General features: G+C 38.5%; 1 protein-coding gene across 1 annotated transcript in view; it reads left to right on the top strand.

The window, feature by feature from the left end:
• Positions 1-16,970, top strand: part of LOC137385907 (arf-GAP with GTPase, ANK repeat and PH domain-containing protein 1-like) — a 42,109-nt gene extending 25,139 nt beyond the window's left edge. The window contains exons 17-24 of the mRNA XM_068072515.1: positions 3,212-3,285; positions 3,580-3,651; positions 5,571-5,649; positions 7,211-7,328; positions 8,623-8,727; positions 9,890-9,977; positions 15,105-15,272; positions 16,420-16,970. Of these exons, the coding sequence (XP_067928616.1) occupies positions 3,212-3,285; positions 3,580-3,651; positions 5,571-5,649; positions 7,211-7,328; positions 8,623-8,727; positions 9,890-9,977; positions 15,105-15,272; positions 16,420-16,635 (920 nt within the window). The 3' untranslated portion in view covers positions 16,636-16,970. The remainder of the gene's footprint in view (positions 1-3,211; positions 3,286-3,579; positions 3,652-5,570; positions 5,650-7,210; positions 7,329-8,622; positions 8,728-9,889; positions 9,978-15,104; positions 15,273-16,419) is intronic.
• The last annotated feature ends 23 nt before the right edge of the window (positions 16,971-16,993 follow it).

Below are 16,993 nucleotides of genomic sequence, written 5' to 3'. Positions count from 1 at the left end.
ATCATCCAGCGCAACTCTCGCACCAGCATTACTATTACATTGGCAAAAGTACAGTTTACCAGTTTGTGAGTTGATTTGTAATGTATGATTCAGTGCCTTATGTTTTATCCTTTGATTTGAAGCAACCCGAATACGGAGCAGCTATGTGGAGTTATGGCACTTTGATGCCACATAGTGCTGGATGATCAGTCCTCTGCATGATTAGTTATGAAATAGAACCCTTAGAGAAGTTATATTCAGTTAACCAAGTGCTGTCTATCAAATTTCTGTATGACAATGATAAAGCAACCATGTTTGTCCATCTTTAGAGTGCATTGTGAGCAAACAAGAGTGCTTTGTTAAAGTTATCTTCCCTCTTTTATGTCGACTCCTTGGATGGTGCTCTTTGATAAAAAGGGTTATTGTTATTGTTTATCATATGAGATAGGTAATGTAGGTAAGCTCCTGCATTGTTCTATTTTATTTTGGTTGCATATATGTGGTAATGTTTTTGTAGTACAGGGAAGGGGGATTTGTAAAACTACTGGTATTACGTGTATAGGTAATATTGTTAACATGAATTCACTTAGAACCTCAGCTGAACTAGGCTACTGCATTACAAGACATTATTACAGTCAACTATGAGATCTCTTGGACACTCCTACTCATCTCAGACATGCTCCCAGCTTTTAATTCATATAAAAGGTGCAAGAATTCCTCCATCGTAACAACCTTCATATAGGATTTTTAATGGAAAGATGGTTGAAGTGTGTTGAAGTTAGTTCGTAATGTCTGGTTCACATTGGTCTGGAATTTTCTGAAATCAATTCATCGCTGGTGAATTTCCAGAAGCTTCCAGTTTATTAGGATACGCGGGTACACGCCGACACATTTCCTGAGATTATCCCAGACCAAGGCTTTTTTTAAGTTCAGCAGTTTTAAATGTTGATATTACTAAATGCCAAGGTAAATAAAATAATTGACAACTTCAGCACCTATAAACACAATATTTCTGTTCGTTTGTTTTCATATAGAAAAATATGTAGGTAGAATCTAATTACTTATATTTTTCAGTAAAATATTCCTTTCTCACAGCTTTGACAGCCCCAAAGAACCTATACATATGATGTGATACCTATGATATACCTGGTTATATTCATTTTGTTAATCACACGGGCATAAAGGAATAACATAATTATTAATGATAACTAGAATGCACGCTCGTGCAATGGAATTTCAAAAAAGATTGAGTTACCACCTTGACACCTTAATGGTCACATTGCAGTAGACTTGGTCTTTGGTTTATCAGCATTGTCTCCCAACTTACTCGAGGAGTTTGAAATATTTTGAGAAGTCGAGCTTTTCTAGTTTGGCTACCTGGTTTGTCATCGAGTCATATTCGTGTGGCGTTGGGACAGTTGCGTCAGCCTTTAGTTGATTCGATATGAGTCAGGTTTAAAAAAAGAAAACCTTTAAGTTATTCTATAAAAGTCTATAACTTTTTCTCGGCTGTAAGAGATTGTTGGAGTTGTCTTGCCATCTCATACATAACTTGTAATTTCATACAGGCCCGAGTTATGGTATTAATTAAGACATATATCCTTTAAATAGATTAGACAACGGAACTGTTCTTTGTTTACGAGTAGTTGCAGCCCTCTCACTCCTATTGTTATGCTAGCGAGCATTAATGAGTCTGTTATAGATTTGGGTGTGAGGAGTGAGCGGCACTGCTAGTAAATGTCAGAATTGTCTTCAGCTAAATAGTACATTGTGCAATATTACCTACTGTCTTATCAAATCTAATGCTTCTCTGTTGAGGTATGCACGAAGGGTTATAGTCAGGCATCGGCTGCAGAGCCTACTTAGCTAACCTTGTACGCTCCAAGCTAATAAGTGAGTCATTATTCTAGTGCCAGTCAAATACCTTTGTGCATTCCAGAGCTTGACTAGATCGCTACGGTCTTACAATTATTTCCTTAATCACTAGTACTTGGTACAGGCCTTCTTAAAACAAGGTTGCGGGACTCAATCAGACATTGGACATAAATATTGCCTCAAAATTATAAAGCTTGTTGGATCGTTGCTTGTCCACGACCTGTGTGGTCACGAACTGCCGTTAAGTCAAAGCCATGAGAATATTTGTAAACTACCTGCCCATGTAGTAAAATCCATTTGTAAGGTAGAGACTTCTTCATATAATCTAACTTCTCTCGATCCCCTGTGAGATTCTTATTTCCCTCAATACTCACACACAGACTTGAAGGTTACTGCATTCTTTTGGTTGTTTTGTTATGCTGTTGCACATATGTAATATGCCATTACAATATATTCGCCTAAATTTAGTATTGCGTGTGTACACAACAGTAAATAAACCATTACATTTTTACATCAAAATATATATACAATCAACACATATATAAATAAATCTTACTCTGTGTGTGTGTATCTGTGTGCAATTCGATTTGTCCAGCTATAGCTATTAAAATATTTGAATGAAGAATCCGTATCGCAGAAGATTTGATCTCAGAACCTCCCATTCACCAAGCAAATGCTTTACCAATTTAGCTAGCGGGATTGATGAATTCTTTGGGCGGTATATGTCGTTATGTGGGTGAAATATGCGACCGTTCTCCGTGACAGCACGCAATGTAATTTTATGCGTGCTCTTACGGCTTTTATCAGTACGCTTACTCAAATTAACCGTTGGCAATGTGCCAGGTTAATGACAAGTGGCAAGCAACTACATTACCTTTCATTGTTTATAAGCTAATCGTTAATACCCTGCAACGCCGGCATTCCGCTTATATATAGACTGTTTCGTTGTCATCAAAATATTTTTAATGTTTTACTTGGATTCCAAGATGCTGTAACTGGATCACTGTTGTACACTCTATAGTCAGACAACTATGGTATAATACCCTTCAAATGGTGACAGAAGGAAGCAGGACTCCTTACATAAGGCTCCATCTCGTGGTGGCAAGTCGTATGCGTAAGAGGAGTCGTCTGCTAAACTCTTTATTTCCCTGACATACATGTCTGTGTAGAAAACAAGAAACTGAATAATTGTCTAATAATGTCACAATGTCACAACTCCATGAACACCAGCCATTTCAGCTTGCAAGGGAAATGTCGATTGTACCTATTTAGTAAGAAATGCTATAAGGTGTCGTCTTCCTTCAAATCATAACAATTGCTCTTACGATTTCTCTTTAACCATCCTCTCTGTTCACAGATTCGGATGGATATGAGTTCACTGTCGTGTCCCTTGACAACAAGCAGTGGCAGTTTGAGGCGCCTACACAAGAGGTGGGTGTGTATAGTCAAAACAGATCAACCTCGTTTGGGATCTATGCTATAGATGCTTACCAGTCCCTTTTCGCTGTGACTCCTGACTTCCTGTGTATACCTGTGACCTCATCTATTATATCTATTTATATCTATATATGGCTATTATATCCATGAACTCTATCTGCTGGAAAGCTGCTGGCCAGTTCATTTGTCAGCCAGTTAACAGACAGTTTGTTTACAACAACCTTCAGCTTTAGAAGGAAAATATATGTTTAGGTAATCCATTCACACAGCTTTAATTTCTTTTCGCAGGAAAGAGACACCTGGGTGTCCGGCATTGAGAAGCAGATACTGAACAGTTTACAAAGTAACGACAGTCGGAAGGTATATTCTAGTGTAAATTGTGTAGACATGCAAATGTGACAGGTCTCAAGTCTGACACTGTATATATGAGTGTGACAGGTCTCAAGTCTGACACTGTATATATGAGTGTGACAGGTCTCAAGTCTGACACTGTATATATGTGTGTGTCACGTCTCAAGTCTGACACTGTATATATGAGTGTGACAGGTCTCAAGTCTGACACTGTATATATGAGTGTGACAGGTCTCAAGTCTGACACTGTATATATGAGTGTGACAGGTCTCAAGTCTGACACTGTATATATGAGTGTGACAGGTCTCAAGTCTGACACTGTATATATGAGTGTGACAGGTCTCAAGTCTGACACTGTATATATGAGTGTGTCACGTCTCAAGTCTGACACTGTATATATGAGTGTGACAGGTCTCAAGTCTGACACTGTATATATGAGTGTGACAGGTCTCAAGTCTGACACTGTATATATGAGTGTGACAGGTCTCAAGTCTGACACTGTATATATGAGTGTGACAGGTCTCAAGTCTGACACTGTATATATGAGTGTGACAGGTCTCATGTCTGACACTGTATATATGCGTGTGACAGGTCTCAAGTCTGACACTGTATATATGAGTGTGACCAAGTTGAATATTGAGCAGTGTCATTAGCATTCTTAGCTGACAAAGAATAGGTTAATATGAGTGGTAAAATGTACGCTATACCAAAGGGTATTGCAGAGATTTCACACCATCTTTATTAGCCTTTCGATCAAAATCTTTGTGAAGGAGGAGGAGTGTTTGCATTCGTGCTGGATTTCTCAGGCATGCAGCACTGGTAGATGTTGCTGGCTGTTTACTCCCTGTTTCATCTTCTGACATGATATTAACAGCATTTCCTTTCAAAGCCTTAATTGTTGTTTTGTTTAAAAGTTTCATATTTTATGTCAGTTGGGATGGTTTGTTGACATTGCCTACAACTGTCGGCCTCAGAGGAGACGCGGCGGAGAGCTTATTGCTTGGAGACTATCTTCTGCTCGCTGATTCATAATGGCTGCCTTAGTAATCTGTTTGTTACGAGTCTATTCAAACACTGGATATCGCAGCAATGCTTAACCACAAACAAGCAATCTATTTATGTGGCTGACCTCAAAAGGGGCCTTGTTAGGCCTATTAGCCGTAATGATCTAACCAATGCAATGGCCCCTCTGTTAAAGCTGTCTCGCACGATAGGCTGCAATGAGCCCTTTTATTGTTTCATCATGGCAGGAGATATGCCTGATGATTATACAAAGTTGTTTTGCTCGAGTGGAGTTACACAGGGTTTGTGTCCACGGTATTAACAGTTGGTGAACAAAAGCATAACAGATCAAAGTCTGACTCACGTATCCGTCTCGCCAGGCTTCAAAGCCTAGCGGAGGAGGCTGGAGCATTTCTGACCTTCAGGCACCCATTACTCATTCTCTAGTCAGATCCCTTGTTTGTGCACTTTTCTTATTCATCATCCCAGACCCGACCACCTGTTCTGCTCACAAACTCTCCTCCTCGGTCAAACCTCGGACGACTGCGATGCTGAATATGCGTGTTGAAAATGGAGTGAGAGTATTTGGTTGATTATATATTATAGAATAAGGGAATAGAGAACTGTTAGAGGCAGTTTAGTAACGGAAAGTTCCGGAATTAAGACTATTAGTTATTTAATGAGTTGTCTTTGTATGACTTGTTGGTTTGTGGTGGCGAGGAGGTGTTGAATTTCAATTGGCTAATTGGTCTGGTTTGTGAATAGAGACAGAGTAATGAGATGAAAGAAACTAGCTCATAAAATGATTCATACAAAATTCAAATACAAAATTCTTCAAGTAAAACATATTAATGAAAGCTGTGGTATGTGTTTAGAAATTGATTTAGTAATCAGAGGTCTCTGAGTGTTATCTTGCTCTCTTTCAGTCTAGTCAGAATCCTAATGTGACCCAAGTTATCAGAAACATGCCTGGAAATAATGTGTGCTGTGACTGTGGTGCTCCGGGTAAGTTTCCTTGCACCTGGTTTCTATATTGTTAGGTTTTTCTTCTCTTTCATACTTAAACCTGCTCAATCAGTGTACCCTCTTCTTTCCTCTTTTCCTCTCCCTGTATATCTTGCTATTTTCCTGGTTCTGTCTCTTCTTTCTTCCCCCCCCCCTTCTTTCTCTCTCCCCTTTCTTTCTCTCCCCCTTTTTTCTCTCTCCCCTTTTTTTCTCTCTCCCCCTTTTTTCTCTCTCCCCCTTCTTTCTTTCTCTCCCTCTTCTTTCTCTCTCCCCATTCTTTCTCTCTCCCCCTTCTATCTCTCTCTCTCCCTCTTCTTTCTCTCTCTCCCTTTCTCTCTCTCCCCATTCTTTCTCTCTCCCCCTTCTTTCTCTCTCTCCCTCTTCTTTCTCTCTCTCCCTTCTTTCTCTTTTTCCCTCTTCTTTCTCTCTCCCTTTCTCTCTCCCCCTTCTTTCTCTCTCCCTCTTCTTTCTCTCTCCCTTTCTCTCTCTCCCCATTCTTTTTCTCTCCCCCTTCTTTCTCTCTCTCCCTCTTCTTTCTCTCTCCCCCTTCTTTCTCTCTCCCTCTTCTTTCTCTCTCCCTTTCTCTCTCTCCCTTTTTCTCTCTCCCCATTCTTTCTCTCTCGCCCTTCTTTCTCTCTCTCCCTCTTCTTTCTCTCTCTCTCCCCCTTCTTTCTCTCTCTCCCTCTTCTTTCTCTCTCCCTTTCTCTCTCCCCCTTCTTTCTCTCTCCCTCTTCTTTCTCTCTCCCTTTCTCTCTCTCCCCATTCTTTTTCTCTCCCCCTTCTTTCTCTCTCTCCCTCTTCTTTCTCTCTCCCTTTCTCTATCCCCCTTCTTTCTCTCTCCCTCTTCTTTCTCTCTCCCTTTCTCTCTCCCTTTCTCTCTCTCCCCATTCTTTCTCTCTCGCCCTTCTTTCTCTCTCTCCCTCTTCTTTCTCTCTCTCTCCCCCTTCTTTCTCTCTCTCCCTCTTCTTTCTCTCTCCCTTTCTCTCTCGCCTTCTTTCTCTCTTCACCTTCTTTGTCTCTTCCCCTTCTTTGTCTCTCTCCCCATTCTTTCTCTCTCCCTTTCTCTCTCTCTCTCCATTTCTCTCTCCCCCTTCTTTCTCTCTCCCCCTTCTTTCTCTCTCTCCCTCTTCTTTCTCTCTCCCTCTTCTTTCTCTCTCCCTCTTCTTTCTCTCTCCCTCTTCTTTCTCTCTCCCCATTCTTTCTCTCTTCTGCTTGTTACCTCCCTCATTTTGCTCCAGCTATTTGTTCACATTTTCCTTCTCCGTCTCCAACTCCTCTCATTCCCTCCTTTCCTGCCACACTATTCATTTTTTATTTTCTTTTTTATATTCTTCTTTTCTCCTTACTTTTTCCTACTTTTCTTTTACTTCCACTTCTGTTATCTGCTTCATATTGTTCGCTTGCTGCATCTTAATTCATTCAACTTCACCCCACAGATTCCTGTAATTTGTTCTTTACATATTTTGCCTCACGTTACATGTATGTCTTCAACATCAGACCTTTTCTGTTCACCTTAAACTAGTGTCACCTCAACAACAATCATTGCTGGCCTCTGTTATAGACCCAGCATGGGCCAGTGTGAACCTGGGATCAGTCATCTGTATGGAGTGCTCTGGCATACACAGGAATCTTGGCACACACCATTCGAGGGTGCGGTCTCTTGAGCTCGATGAGTGGCCGTAAGTCTTTTTTCTTCAGTTTACCTTCTCATGCATTTCTAACTAGGGGAATAAGAAATGGAATTATTGCGATGTGTTAGACTGCAAGCATGAGTTGGTGGCTAAATGGTGAAGCTCACTGGAGAAATCTCGAGTAGATTCATGGGTGTAAAGGCCTGGCTACACCAATGAAATATGACGTGTGCAAAGCTGTGTTGGTCTACGTCGGAAAAGTTAAAAACTAATGGAACTGTGATTGCCTGAAATAAATTATTCAACCATCTCGATTTGCTTTTATTTCGTTGAAAAGTAATGAGTTGTGCGGAAAAATTGGTTTTTGAATGACAACAGTGCTTCACAAAAACAACTATTTATAAACGAAAAAAGATATTCGTTTTTGTAACGGATCTATGATAACTATTATTACAAATTAGAACCTTTCATAAAACATTTCAGATAATTCTTTTGGTAATGAATATGTTAAAAAACTTTTTTGTAGTTAAATGTCATAAACTGAGAGTATTTTGTACATGACTGTTTTTGCGGGTTTTTGTTAGCAAAATATAGTAATAGGAATAGTTGCGCAATCATTATTGCTGTCACAAATCTTTCATTCATATTAGATAATAAACATCCTGAAAATGATTAAACAACTATACTGAAATATCCAGCAAGATTCTCACGGGCTTCACACGAGTGAGGCCAATTCTCATTGGTTAATCTATTGGTCAACATAACTCATCGTTTTGTAGTGTCGGGTATGTAGTCACAAATATATACACACCACGTGTAGGCAATTTGCTTAGTCGGTGTGTGTAGCCAGGCTTTAAATCTGCAGCTGAGGCTAGTGCAGTCATGTATAGTGAATTAGAGGCGTTTGGTTTTTACGTTCGATGCTTTGTGATTGGCTGGCTGATTGCCAAAAAGTATGTTTCGAAATCAAGTTTGAAATGGATCGAAATTGGCTCAAAATTTTGATAAAAACTCGGTTGCCTGAAAATTATATTACACCATTCAGAACAAAGATAAAATTGCCAAAAAATATAAATTATGTTAAGCATTGTAACATAAATTGATTTGCGTAAATATCAGCGGCAAACAATTACACTCATTGCTGAGCATTCGTTACAAGACGGCTTCTAGTACAAGTGTTTTACAACGCCTCGTATTTTGCCTCCAGTGCGCTTCAGCTGAGATTGAGATGCGATTAGTAAGGTTCTTCTCTTTTACGTTGAATCTTGTTCTGATACTTGAAAAACTATGATATGGACATCCTTTCTGCTTGCCATTCTGTAACACTTGATATTCGTTGCAGGCCTGATCTCATTGCTGTCATGGTGGCCATTGGTAATCAAAAGAGTAACAGTATTTGGGAAGCCAAAGCTCCAAGACATTGTAAACCAGCTCCTAATAGTTCAAGGTATTACTATTACCTACCCATACCTACGGAGGCTCTGTACTTACAGACTCTCTGTACCCAGAGAGTCTGTGTATCCACAGAGTCTCTGTAAGTACAGAGTCTCTGTATCCACAGAGTCTCTGTATCCACAGAGTCTCTGTACCTACAGAGAGTCTGTACCCAGAGAGTCTCCGTACCTACAGAGCCTCTGTACTCGGAGAGTCGCTGTACCTGCAGAGGCTCTATAGATACAGAGACTCTGTGCCCGCAGAGTCTCTGTGAGTATAGAGATTCTGTGGGTACAGAGTCTCTGCTCAGTGTCCACAGAGACTATGTGGATTACAAAGCCTCTGTGGATACAGAGCGTTTCTATCCATAGAGTCTCTGTACCCACAGAGCTTCTCTACCCGCTTTTTCACTATCTAAAGGGCTAATGAGCTGGTGACTTGTGTTGCAGCAAATTATGTTCTGCTTCCTTTAGCAGAGTCTCGCACGATGGCTGCCCAGAGGCTAATATAATCCACTCGGTGTACTTGATTGTCCCGGCCAATGCTGTGAATGCGCATAAGGTTTCAGGTTCTGCCCTGTTGATGATGGCCTATGTTAGTTTATTGGATTATGGTTCCCTCAATGCATAGCGGAGTTACTGCGCTGTTTTGTTCTGTCGGATCTTGCGGTCTGCTTTTGCACTGCTATTGCTCGCAGTGTTTGTTCATTTGAAGGGCTTATAATCAATTGAGACAGGAAAATTGGGCCCTTGTAACCGCACGAGCTTGGATTTCTGTTATGCATTTGCACTTGCCCTACGCTATAGTTGCCTAGTGACATTTGGCTGGGCATAGCCAGCTTTCACAATGTACTGTAATCATTACGCAGCAGATGTTGTGGTTTTGAGTCCATTGATTTTTTCTTAAAAACAATGCTATTAGCGCTAGGCTTGCGTGTCTCATTCATATAACTATTACGCTGTTATGTCTGGGAAAATAATCTGAGGGTGTAATTGCACGCGAGACATAGTAGTCTCTTTGACTCATTCTCTGTGTGTAAACAGGCAAAACGAGTGCTCTTGTTATCAGACTATCAGGTAGTTTTAACTGATAGTGGTTAACAGCCATCTGCTCCCACCCCCTTTCCCCTGTACTAAATAGTTGTGTTAGCTTGCTGCGTTTTTCTCATTCTCTAGAGAAGAGAAAGAGTCATGGATCCGTGCCAAATATGAATTGAAAGAATATTTAGCTGAGCGCTCACACAGGAACATACCACTCAACCATGTGAGTCAAGCCTTTCAAACTCTCATATTATTATTATTATTAGCAATGTTAAGGATGAGAAGAGTTTTTACATCCATAATGGCTGGAAAGTTATTTGCCATGTATAGAAATCAACATGGTTTTGTACATATGCAATATATCGCAATCAACAATTTGTTGAAATTTAAGACTAGCTGTCTCATATTAATAAACATTTTACATAAACGAGGAATGTGTTTACTAACAGTTTGGTGGCTATAAAATATAAAGCATATGAAGATACATCTAGGAAACCTACTGATCATAAAACTGTCATGGTAGGTTTACAGTACAGTTATGGAGATCAGTTCTAAGGAGAGACTCCATAGAACAACATTCAAATGTTTCACAAATGCACTTAGGCTGACTCATATAGCAGGTAGTTCACCAGACTATATTGCTGCATAAACACCCATCTCATTCTAGTTTTACTTTTACGTGTGGGTATGATTGTCACTAATGTTTATTAAACTAAATCAAAGTTGTTTGTGCTCTGTTCCTAGATAGCACACAGTTATACTAACTCTATATATCACACAGTTAAACTAACTCTATATATCACATAGTTATACTAACTCTATATATCACACAGTTATACTAACTCTATATATCACACAGTTGTACTAACTCTATATATCACACAGTTGTACTAACTCTATATATCACACAGTTGTACTAACTCTATATATCACACAGTTAAACTAACTCTATATATCACATAGTTATACTAACTCTATATATCACACAGTTATACTAACTCTATATATCACACAGTTATACTAACTTTATATATCACATAGTTATACTAACTCTATATATCACACAGTTATACTAACTTTATATATCACACAGTTGTACTAACTCTATATATTACACAGTTCTACTAACTCTATATATCACGCAGTTGTACTAACTCTATATATCACACAGTTGTACTAACTCTATATATCACACAGTTGTACTAACTCTATATATTACACAGTTCTACTAACTTTATATATCACACAGTTAAACTAACTCTATATATCACATAGTTATACTAACTCTATATATCACACAGTTATACTAACTCTATATATCACACAGTTATACTAACTTTATATATCACACAGTTGTACTAACTCTATATATTACACAGTTCTACTAACTCTATATATCACGCAGTTGTACTAACTCTATATATCACACTGTTGTATTAACTCTATATATCACACAGTTATACTAACTTTATATATCACACAGTTATACTAATTCTATAATACTAATTCGCTGGCATATAACTGCTCACTGGCATATAACTGCTCACTGGCATAGATGACCAACTAATTTGAACAGGCTCTATTGTGAACCAGGCTGAATGAGCTGTACTCTTCAAATGTTGGCTGATAGTTGCTTTGTCATAGCATTTAAAGGTTGACTTGCAACAAAAGTTACATTACAGTTATTTGGTATCAAAAGGTTCACCATGTTTTGCTCTGCTGTCTTGTAGGTTCAAAGTATGTGGAAACGTGATTACAACCTCTCAAAAGCTAAAAAACGAGCAGTTAAAAAGCGGCCGTAGGTTGGAATACCTTTATTTTGATGACGTGCTTAACTCGACGTGGTTATTGTTTTGACACGTGATGTCATCACGTTAATTGAAAGGCCAATAAAAGACTCAATATAAAACGTCTGGTAGCACTAGTTCATGACAAACACTTCAAGTTCCACCAAAAAGTCCTTTTCAAATATAGATGCTTGCTACTTTACAGTTTCGTTTAGGCTTGGTCTAATCATCTAATTGTAATCTGATCATGTGACTCATATTTTCGACCAAATGGCGCGAACAATTTCTGCAGCATTTTTTGGAGCAGTTATCAGAGGATGATATGCACCCTCTCGAGCTAAGGTTAAAAAATTAAACTGATTTTAGGCTAGGTTATGAAATGTCCGTGCTCAAAGTGACAGCATTCCAAAAATAATGAAATAGATGCGTAAGGACAAAAGACATGGTTTTATTGAAAGCGTGAAGATTATTTGTGAAAATATTTCGACGAATGAGGTGACATGAAAGTGTAAACAGAAGCACATTGTGTTCAACTACGTCACATTTGAGTCGTTTTGAGAGGGATTCCAACCTACAGGGTTTTCGTGATGGCTGCGATTAACTGTGCATTTTTAGTTTTTAAGAGCTTGTAATCACATTTCCACATATTTTGAACCTACAACACAGCAGAGTAAGACATGGTTAACCATGTCTTACTCTGCTGTGACAGACATGGTGGTTATTTTGTTACCAAATAACTGCAATGTAAATTTTGTTGCAAGTCAACCTTTAAAGCAGAGTCCAGTTTTGTACGCAAGCATTATATACACAGAATTACTCAAATTGGCTAGCTGAGTTTGTAGGGTTCCTATCTATTATTTCTGTGACAGTGAAGACCTCGCTCACACCTACAAACTGCATCGCCAACACATCTCGTAAATTTTGGCTTTAGCTACAGACACACACACCAATGCTAGTGAATGATGCAACATGTTGAAAAATAGATTAACCAATGAGAATTGGCCTCAGTTATGTGAAGATTATGGTATGTTTGCTGGATTTTCCAGTACCATAACTCAAGTATCACAAGGGCATTTGTACCGCAACCTAGATCCTCAACAATTTATGATAGCCATAACAATTATATAGTTAGCTATTGTATTACTGTGCTTTACTCAACTATAAACTGCTACATATTAATGATAAAAACTGCCAAGCCCAAAAATATTTAAAAGGTTAAAAAAATGTAATTACCAAAAAAATTCTTCAGGTTATACTAGTGACTTTCTTATATATGTTACAAGTGAAAATGTCTATGTCCATCTATCTATAAATGGCTGTTTGTGTGAAGCTCTGTTCTCATCGTCATTCGTAAGCCAATCTTTGGTGTAATGAGCATGCGTTGAAAATGATTAAAATTTAATCAAGATCGTAGTATTAAACTGTTTAGGTCAATCGCAGATGCATTGGGTCTATTTATACCGATGTAGACCAACATGTTCGTTTCAAAATGACTCGTCGACAATGCGTTGCCGACGTATCACCAACTCGTCAGTCATGTAAAAGACGTATTTCGTCAGTATGTAGCCAGGCCTTTAAGCATTATGTTGAAGTTAATGTCATCATGACTGGATGGTGTCTATTAGCAATGTTGAATGCAAGCGATCGCAGTGGCAAGAGCAGGCAGGTGATGGTTAGTGTCAGTGCCAGCTTGCCTCCAGTTACCGAAACAGATAATTATTTATCTAACCATGATGTTTACTGGACTGACCGCAGCGAGTCATCTAGTGTTGCATATCAGATGAGCACTTTGCCAAAGACCGACCATCAGCTACTCAGCCCCATTCAAGCCGAGATGAATTGCGGTTGTGTCTTAAGAAATTCATAATTTGTATCTTTATCCCAGGGGTTTATAGAGTTGGGTGCTCGCTTGTTGTTTGCTACGGATGTGTTTGAATGCGACCCAGCTGTATAGCTTATTATATTGTGTTATGAATATTCTCAGCGAGAAACTAACTGGAGGTAAACAGGAGTTAAGGCCGTGGTTGATAACATATGCTGGTTATGAGTTTATGAACATAATAACCCTTTTGTAATCTGCGGCCTGGAAAAATCCTAAACAAACCACAAGATCAGTTGGGCAAAGAAATGCATATAGGTGATTAAATCGCTCCTGCATTGATGTCTGTCAACTGGTTGGTGTCAATTTGGCTACACGAGAAGCCTGTGGCGTTGAATAAAACAATGTCTAACCACTGCCATGACCACAAATTTAGATAACTAACACCAGGCAATAAGAGCTGCCCGACCTTGCGCATGAATTACTCCACCTGGTTTAGCATCAGACTCGGAGGCATCTTTACCTTTTTGTGAGGGGAGCAGTTATTCCAGTTGATCATTTTACGCATCCCCTTTTACCTTATTGTTGCTAAATTATAATTCATTGTTTAAAAATATTATTAGTATCTGTGATGATTAACGCCTGGAAAGATGTTTCTTGTTCAGAGTACTTTTTGTTATCGATTATTTAAGGCTTGATATTAGGCACACACCAGTCTTAGACTTTTGACTAAAATGGCTTTAAAAGGCAGACTTCTGGTTGTATAAAATTGGTCAAGTAGGCCTAATGTATTATTTTATACATATTTGGCCGAAGACTTATATTGTATTATACATATATTACTTTTAGCACATGCCTAAATGTTTAGAACTTTCTAACATATTTGTAAACAGTATATTGATACATTTTACTTTGACAGAATTTAAATAAAAAATTTTAATAATATTTTTCAATTGTCGAAAGACTTTTTAAAAATATTTACGACAATAATAGTTACCAAAATACCGTCAAATCTAGTCTGGACCTTTAAAGGTATTTTTAACTACTCCCTGATGTAAACAAAGAGCTGCTGCGATGAAATGAAAATATAATTTGATCAATTAATGACTAATCTCAACTGGTCACAAAAATTGTCAAAATTTTGTTCTAATTGCAGGCTGGCTTTACATCTACTTTAACTGCAAGTATAACATGAAGACTGCAGTTGTGTATGAGATATAACAATAACATGAAGACTGCAGTTGTGTATGAGATATAACAATAACATGAAGACTGCAGTTGTGTATATATATATGAGATATAACAATAACAATCCAACAATGAATGGGTGCTTCCAAATTTGATTGCTTTGCTATCGCTATAGTACCTGACCATGAAATAACTCAAGGATGTTTGGAAACTGTAAAATTGAAATTCTGTGTTCTACTTATATCATGCCATGTTATTTAAATTTATCTTAAGATTAAGATAAATTTGTCATTCATTTTTATCTCATTTTCTCAATAAAAATGTAGTACCTTGTTAAGCATTTGAGCTCTATAACAAGAAAAAGTTTTTTTTACAAATGTGTCACATTAATGTGTCTATTTGTGCAGGAGATAGGTGGATGCTATCGCAGGTTTGGCAGTGTTTGTTTGTAGCTGTCTTAAAATCTCTGTGTAATGTGACCATGACTACTGCCAACTTCTACAAGTTTAAAAATGCCTCACTATCACTTCAGTTTTGCTACCCATTCTTTTTCCAGTTGTTGATAGACGCGATAGCTCGACAAGAGATGTCACAAGTTATTCTTCTCCTAGCCAATTCAACAGCTGAGGATGTTAGCTTGGCCTACTCCGTGAATGATAGGAGGACTCCATTGCATATAGCGGCACAGCAAGCCAACCCTGTCTTCTTACAGCTCCTCCTCTGGGTAAGCGCGTCTCCACCTGTGACTGTGCAGTTAGCTAGAGAGTTTGACAGTTAAGGTGCAAACACGCTAGGCGATTTTATCGCGAGCGTCATGAGCGCGGAGTTATCGCGGGCGTGTGCACACTGGAGCGATTCACCAGCAAACGATAACACGGGCACGCTCACAAACTGCCAATAAAATTCCGTATCATTGGTGTCTTCGGAATTGTTAATAAATTTAAGTCAGTATGGCCCCTTCTAGGCAACAGTGTAAACAACTTCCGTTTTTGTTATTAGGCCTATCTCCCTTTCACGGATTGTACGCTACAAGAAGACAATGAAAAAACGACTACTGTATTTTTAACAGTAATATTTTACGATTTTTATATATATAGCTTACTTTATAGTAGTTGTTTATTTTTAATATAATAATTATTTATCATTCTCAAGGTGGTCAACCTGCACAGCGATTGACTCCCAAATGTTGGTTTTCAACTGGGTTTTTTGTAATATTTGTTTGTTGTGTCATACAGGATTGGCTGTGCTTTAATTAAATCTATGAACAATTCAGTGTTAATTTTGATGTTTCAATCGTAACAAAATGGCAAAATGTTGTTGCTGTACATCGGTGAACATAGATACAAAAAAATTACCAGTCACATAATTGCATTATGGGAAAAACCAACCAATCGAAATGCATCTCGTAGCGTTATCACTCTGCATGAGCTCGCTGAGTGAGTTCTAGCGCAGATTAGCACCACACAGCGCGATACCCGCACTAAATATCGCCTAGTGCGTTTGCACCTTTAGGGTTCTTCAATAGACTCTGATTAGCTAGTAGGTGGAAGTAGTTATCAACCTGCTGAAGACAATCGGTGGTCACTGCTGTGTTTCTGGCAGTTTACGCATCCAGAATATCTGGAAGATTTTGCCAAACTTTTATTAAACAGACTCTACCGCTTGGCTGATCAACAACTTGTTGAAGCCTGTTGAAATTGGGAACATGAACCACTCAAGTATAGTCTTTAAATTTAAATCTTCATTATTATTTTTTTAATGGATTTGTTTATAAACTTGTTTAAGTGTGTTATTTCTAAGCCCCTTGTGATATCACGAGCAACTGTAGCAGAGCTTAAGAAAGAACTTAAATCCTACCATATGTGATGCAGGCTGGAGCGGATGTAAAAAAGTTGGACCTGGAGGGCCGGTCTGCTCTCTGGTATGCAAAGAAGGTCGGTGCGAATGACTGTGCTGTGATATTACAGAGCAACGGTTGTCAGGACGCCATGACACTCCCGAGAGCTCGTCGAGGTAGCCTTAGAACTGAAGGCCTACCTCTAGCAGACAAACACAAAGACAGGTCATCTCTCAACTCTATTCACTAGCCTTTATTCGTTGCTCTTTCTGCCATTACGGTGTCAAAATTTTTATTTTTTATATTTTGTGTCATTTTTGGAATTTAGCTTTACTTTTTTTGTCTCTTAGTTGATAGTTGTCTAAAGACAAAGATATAATGGCCACTCTAATCTGTAGGCTAGTCTACCCAAAACATTGTCACTATTATGACAATCAGAATTTTTACGTTGCGAGACATTAAAGAACATACATTTGCATCCTTCTGTGTACTCCAGTCATTTGCGAGATTATAAATGGTGTATATAGTCTACTGGGTCTCAAGTCTCCTGTATAGATATTTATACAAAGCATAATATTGCTCTCTCAAACAGTATGTAAATATAGTTC

Source organism: Watersipora subatra, chromosome 1, assembly GCF_963576615.1.
Source record: "Watersipora subatra chromosome 1, tzWatSuba1.1, whole genome shotgun sequence".
NCBI lineage: Eukaryota > Metazoa > Bryozoa > Gymnolaemata > Cheilostomatida > Watersiporidae > Watersipora > Watersipora subatra.
The sequence above is the reverse complement of the archived record's forward strand: the minus strand, read 5'-3'. Positions and strand labels throughout refer to the sequence as shown.